Here is a 6,462-nt window from a genome sequence, read left to right as displayed (position 1 = left end):
TAAAACCTTTTGTTTTCACCTTCTGACTCTTGGCCTTTGGGTCAGATGTCTATAAAAAAAAATGTATGTATATACATAAGAGTCCATTGTCTCACATAGTTATGTATATTAATATTATTTAACATTTAACTTAAATGACTTTATGGGATTATTGAGAGAAGGGGCTGTGCTTCTGTGCACTGAGAATAACAGTATTTTCTTAAGCAACTGACTTAGTCAAAAGAAATATTTCTCTTAAAAAAGAAAAGGAAAAAAAAGGTGCCACTTTAGTTTGGAGCAACTTTTTAAGTTTAAATTTATTGGTTGCATCTTTCCATTCTGAAAAATATTCCATTAAAAGTACCAGTTTTGCTGGGCATTGACGTGCACGCCTTTAGTCCCAGCACTCAAGAGACAGGGGCAAGTGGATCTCTGAGTTCAAGACCAGCCTGGTCTACAGAGTGAGTTCTAGGCTAGTCAAGTCTGCATAAAGAAACCTTGTCTCAAAAAAAATCGAAAATAAAAAAAAAATAGTCCGGCCCTTCAGCTTGGACTCTGTGGATGAGAATTCAGCTTCCAGTGTAGTTACAAGTATACAGAAGATAGAATTTTCTGAATTACTTTATTAAATTGTGGTGATTTGATAGCCTTGACTCCTTGCTCTGATAAAGAGTTCATATAAACTATGTTGACCATTAAAATTTTTCTTCATGATGCAACTATTTTTATGTCAGTGAAAGGAAGTAACGTATTTGACAGTTTTTACATTTTCATATCTGAGCACAGAATTATATCTATGACTGTGCTATATATGTAGGTATCAAACTGGAAATTGTACTGTATACTGATATTTAATCAATTAATAAATAGCTGTGTTCTGCATTGGAATAAAATTTTATACATACATACACACTGAAGAAATACTGACAACTGATTTTGAGATCAGAAGGAAGGAAGTCATTGAGCATTTTAGAAAAGGACATCAGAGCAGTGTTTTATTAAGTGTGTACAGACAAGTTTTGTCCTAACAGTCTTCCTTGTGACCGAAATACAGCAGCTTGCTAAATCTTAAATGTTCATGCTAATGGAATTTTTGTACTGTCTCTTTAGCTATAGCTTTAAATTTCACAGTCTACAAATCCACACAGAAAGTTAGTTAACTTGTAGTCTTCTCAAGCCTTTAAGGAAAATGTTCTGTGTGACAACCAACCTCAAATGTGAATGTCTTGATTTTATGTAACTACAGAATTTCATGTTCCCAAAGTAAACACTGGAATGACACTGACTTGTCACTTAGCACGAGCAGTTGGTGTTGATGTCGTATCAGTGCTGTTTGTGTGTCCGATTTCTCTTCTGGATAGTCTTATTGGAACAAATGTAGAGTGTTTGTGATGTCTTTTATGTTCAGTTTTGCATGGCTTTTGTAGTTGGCTGGCAAGTGTGTCTATTAGAAATCCTTAAAAATAATTTTCCTTAGGAATAAAAGCACATTCTTGGGTTGAGGGAAGGAATGCTATAGTCTCAAGTCTGAACTTGAGTTTACAGCAGGAAAAATGCAAGGTTTGAACCCTTGTCAGCATTGAAGGTCAATTCACCTAGCACTTAAAAGATTAAATCTTTTCAGTTTTTCACTGTTTTTTTTTTTTTTTCTCCTCAGGAATGAAAGGTAGTCTATGGTCAGTAGAGCTTTGTGATCTGCGTGCTGACTGAAAATACTGACTGGTGAGACTTGGTACATACCTGTAACCCTATAGCAAGACCTAGAGTTTAAGCCTGGTCTGAGTTACATGAGACTGTCTCAATAAATAAATAAATATGTTTTTTTGAAGAGAAAGAAAGAAGCAAGGATGGAAGGATGAATATTGGATTTGAGTCAAGTTTTAAGTTAGTGTCAAGGCCACTTGGTGACAGTGGGGCTATGTGCTATCAAGACTTCCACACATGACATTTACAGTAGAGCCTATACCCAGGCACATGTCATGCCACCATGTAGTTTAGACTGAGATTCTCAAGGTCAGTGAGATCCTATAATTTTCTCTACTTGTAAGTAATGATAGGATAGAGTACATCCTGAGCTTTTGTAAATCCTAATGGTTATGAATGTACTAATGCTCAACATAGTCCCTAAACAGTGGAAAGTTAAGCTATGCTAAACAAACAAACAAAAAGCCAACAACAACCTTGTTTTACATGTGATTGTAGAGCCATTAGGGCCAATTCAATTTCCTATTTCTCTCTGGTTTTGATTGGAAACTGCCGTGCCAGGGAAGTCTTAGCTACTTACAAAAATGATGTTGTGATTGGCTGGGAACACAGCTCAGTTGGTAGAGTGTCACCTAGCATGCACAGACCCTGGCTGTGCAGAAAGCCAGTATGGATGTTGATGGGTGGAATCCCAGCATTTAGAAAGTGGAAGCAGAAGGATCTGCAGCTCAGGGTTACCATCAGCTACATGAGATCCTGTTTCAGAAACAGAGCAGGTGATACCGGTTAATGACATGTCCTCTGGAAATCCGAGCAAGGAAGTACCTTCATTTCTTAGATTTTCATACTTCAGAATAAATAGGATGTTAGTCTTTAGACTGGCCCAGATTAGCTTTGTATGAAAATCTAGTGTATGGATTGCTTTCCTTCTCTCATGGCCTAAGGAGTAAATACTGACAAGGAATGATTTGAATGTAATTTTTCCAATGTGTGGAAAATATAAACCAGGGATTTATCCTTAATGAAGGCAGCCGCTCTGACATTTGTGGTTGATCTCCCTTTGTACTGTTTTGTTTCTGCATTTGTTATTTTGAGATGTCATACTGCACAATGTATTATAAAAATAAAAAGTAAACCTATATTTCAAAAAAAAAAGAAAAAAGGAATATATCATCCCAAGTGAGGTAGCCCAGTCTCAAAAGAACACACATGGTATGCACTCAAAGTGGATATTAGCCTAAAAAGTTGGAATACTCAAGATATAGTTCACAGAACACATGAAGAAGGAAGACCAAAGTGTGATTGCATCAGTCCTTCTTAGAAGGCGGAACAAAATACTCAAGGGAGGAAATATGGAGACAAAGTGTGGAGCAGAGACAGAAGAAAAAGCCATCCAGCGATTGCTCCACCTGGGGATCCATCCTACATACAGATACCAAACCCAGACACTATTGTGGATGCCAAGAAGTGCTTGCTGACAGAAGCCTGATATAGCTGTCTCCTGAGAGGCTCTGCCAGAACCTGGAAAATACAGAGGCGATGTTTGCAGCCAACCAGTGTACTGAGCACGAGCCCCCAATGGAGGAGTTAGAGAAAAGACTGGAGGAGCTGAAGGGGTTTGTAACTCATAGGAGGAACAACAATATCAACCAACCAGACCCCTCAGAGCTCCCAGGAACTAAACCACCAACCAAAGAGTACACACGGAGAGACCCATGGCTTCAGCCACGTATGTAGCAGAGATGGCCTTGTCGGGCATCATTATGAAGAGAAGCCCTTGGTCCTGGGAAGGCTTGATGCTCCAGTGTCGGGGAATGCCAGGGCAGGGTGATGGGAGTGGGTGGGCAAGTAGGGGAGCACCCACTTACAAATAGGGGAGGGAGGAAGAGATAGGGGGTTTCTGGAGGGGAAACCAGGAAAGGGGATAACATTTGAAATGTAAATAAAGAAAATATCCAATTATAAAAAAGAACTTCAACTAGTGTCAAACATGCAATCAATGATGATGTTGTCACAGGAAAGAGTTCTTATAAGTTTTCTTTCTTTTTTTTTTTCTTTTTCTGCTGATTTAATTGTAAATGTACAAAGGTCACTCTCCCTACAAACACTAAATTTCAATATGAAGGCCAATAGAGAAGTACATAGAAACTGCCAGAACACTTCAGGGAGGTGAAAACAATTTGTGCCATTATCCTCTGTGTCAGTATCCTCTGCGTTCTGGAGCTCTGCTGTGGCAGCAATGTTACTCTAGTCACTTCCTGCCTTTGACCAGGAAATTGCTTTAGGGTCAAGGTTAGACCCAAATTCTCTCTTAGTCTAATGTTTTATGTTTATTGAAATAAGTACACTTAAAATTACCATGGCATTTGGGTCATTATTGAATTAAATTAACTTAATGATATTCTTAAACCTACTTAAAATGTATATCAAAAATATTCCCTTCTTATTACCATTCCTTTATTTTAAATAGGTGGTAAGTATAAAACATTCTCTGTACATACAAGTAGATTTTTAAAAAGAAATATTAAAAATAGATTCAAGTTTCCAGGACTAAATATGCACATATGGTTATTTACTTAGTTATCATAAAGTAAGGCAAAGCCATATGGACTCTTGTCAACTTGAAAATAGTCGCAGGTTTTGTTTTTAATATTAATTTTTAAAATATATTTTTATTAATTCTTGAGAATTCCATACAATGTACTTTGAATATATCCATCCCTTACTCTCCCTTTGCCAGTCCCAGACCCACCCCTACCTCCCCACACATCCCAACTTCATGTCTTCTTTAAAAAAAAACAAAAACAAAAACAAAAAACAATTGTAATCTTAAGTTTTTCTATAAAGGAATGGCAGAAGTATAGTCACAAAGCCCCTTAGTCACTTATATCTAGAAAGCTCTTTTTTTCTAAAGTTTTATTAAGAAGTGAAACTTCCCCTGGACGAGCTCAGAAAGTTTGTGAAAACTCAGAGTTGCTCAGGAAAGCTTTCACTCGTGCCTCACAGTTACACATTTTCTGTAGTTAATCTTTGATTTTCACCGCAAGAAAAGGACCTTAATTATTTACCCTTAAGGTACTCTGGGTGGTTCCAGAAGCATCTCTTTGCAACATGGCACACTGTTCCATTCTCTGAAGGAGTTAATGTGGCATTGTCAAATTATTTTGAATTATCAGAAAAACCCCTTCCTCTTTAAGAGAGCAAATACTTTTGTGCTGACTCACATAGTGACTAATGGTTGTGAGTGTCCTTACATACATTTATGCTTGTGGCATTTCTGAGTGCAGGTAAAGTATCCTTCCCATTAATAGAGAGCTGTGTGCTCCCTTGTCTGCCTGACAAGGGAGAACACAGGAAGACTTACTGATCTTTTAATTTACTTAAAATAAATGAAAATGGGCTGAGGAATTGAAGCAACGAGGAACTTGGATTCCATGGAGGCAGCAGAAGCCTTCCCATGACGTTACCATGAGCAACCCATAACAGAATTGAATATGTCAGTCTTAAACGACAGTACACACACTCAACTGAAAGTTTTGAGTAAAATTTCTAGTCAAGCACTTACAAAAACTTCTGCCAGCAAAATCAAGCATACAAGGAAGCTTTTGTTCATCTTCAGTTATTAATGTACAGTTTCCCCACCCCCATAGTGAATCACTGAGGCCCAAAAGGTGGTTTTCTTCTTTCAATGGTGCAGTTCAGGAAGGTACGTAATTTACTGAAAAGTCCGATTATTGCATTACTTTTCCCATTGACTGAAGTCTTGTTTTCCTTGAGGTCTTTCAAACATTGGAGAACTCTTGACCAGTGGTCTGTAGAGGGATGGGGTGGAAGGGATTACAAAACAGTCATACAAGACACAGTTATACTTAAAACAACACAAAATCATTGCACCAAATATATACCTGGATTCTACCCTCTTGCAAGTTGTCTTTGAATATAATTGTTGTAAAATATCTTTCATTTAGGTCTATTTGAGGATTTCCATGTGTTTGTTTTAGAAAGGTACAGATTTTTTTTTCCTTAGAAAATTTATTCTAGAAATCTCAGGTGAGAAATAAGCACAATTCTCCTGCTCCTCCTGTCTCTAGAAATTAGAAACTCACAGGAGGGTAGAGGCAGAGCCTAGGGCCAAGACAGTGATGGAATGAGTTGATTTAGACACACTTGTTCAAATTGAAGGCAGGCTGTCAAGTCTGTGAGGCCAGTCTTAGGAATAATGTTTTCTTGTTCATGAAGAGCCTGCTCAGAAGATTACTGTGTTTGGTACCACAAGATAGTCTTTCAGATATTCTCAGCGATCCATGGGCTGGTGGGGGAGGGGCGCACGAGGATGCCACAGTGGCTCCTGACCTAGTTCGCTTACTTTAATTCCCCCACCAAGCCCAAGTCACAGCCAAGTACCCCAAAGCCATAGCTCTCTGCCTTACTCATTCCTGCCGATGCCTGGTTCTTACAGAGGCCGCAGAGCCCTCGTGGCCGCGGGCCTTCAGCTTCAGCTGCACTTTGGTACAATGCTACATAAAGAAACCGACCATCGGACTCAGCACAGGGACCTCATTGGAGGAGTTAGGGGAAGGACTGAGGAAGCTGAAGGGGCCTTATCTGACATTAATGGGAAGGGAGGCCCTTGGTCCGTCCTTCCTTCCTTCCTTCTTTCCTTCCTTCCTTCCTTCCTTCCTTCCTTCCTTCCTTCCTTCCTTCCTTCCTTCCTTCCACCTCTCCCTCCCTCCCTCCCTCCCTCCCTCCCTCCCTCCCTCCCTCCCTCCCTCCCTCCCT

The 6,462-nt window shown here is 39.2% G+C and overlaps 1 protein-coding gene across 1 annotated transcript in view; it reads right to left on the bottom strand.

Moving 5' to 3' along the window:
• Nucleotides 1-5,214: 5,214 nt before the first annotated feature.
• Nucleotides 5,215-6,462, bottom strand: part of Gypa (glycophorin A (MNS blood group)) — a 15,069-nt gene continuing 13,821 nt past the window's right edge. Inside the window, exon 8 of the mRNA XM_028753442.1 lies at nt 5,215-5,495. Within this exon, the coding sequence (XP_028609275.1) occupies nt 5,466-5,495 (30 nt within the window). The 3' untranslated portion in view covers nt 5,215-5,465. The remainder of the gene's footprint in view (nt 5,496-6,462) is intronic.

The sequence above is a fragment of the Grammomys surdaster genome, unplaced genomic scaffold, assembly GCF_004785775.1.
Source record: "Grammomys surdaster isolate TR1022 unplaced genomic scaffold, NIH_TR_1.0 125947, whole genome shotgun sequence".
Taxonomy (NCBI): domain Eukaryota; kingdom Metazoa; phylum Chordata; class Mammalia; order Rodentia; family Muridae; genus Grammomys; species Grammomys surdaster.
This window is presented reverse-complemented; position numbering and strand designations above follow the sequence as displayed.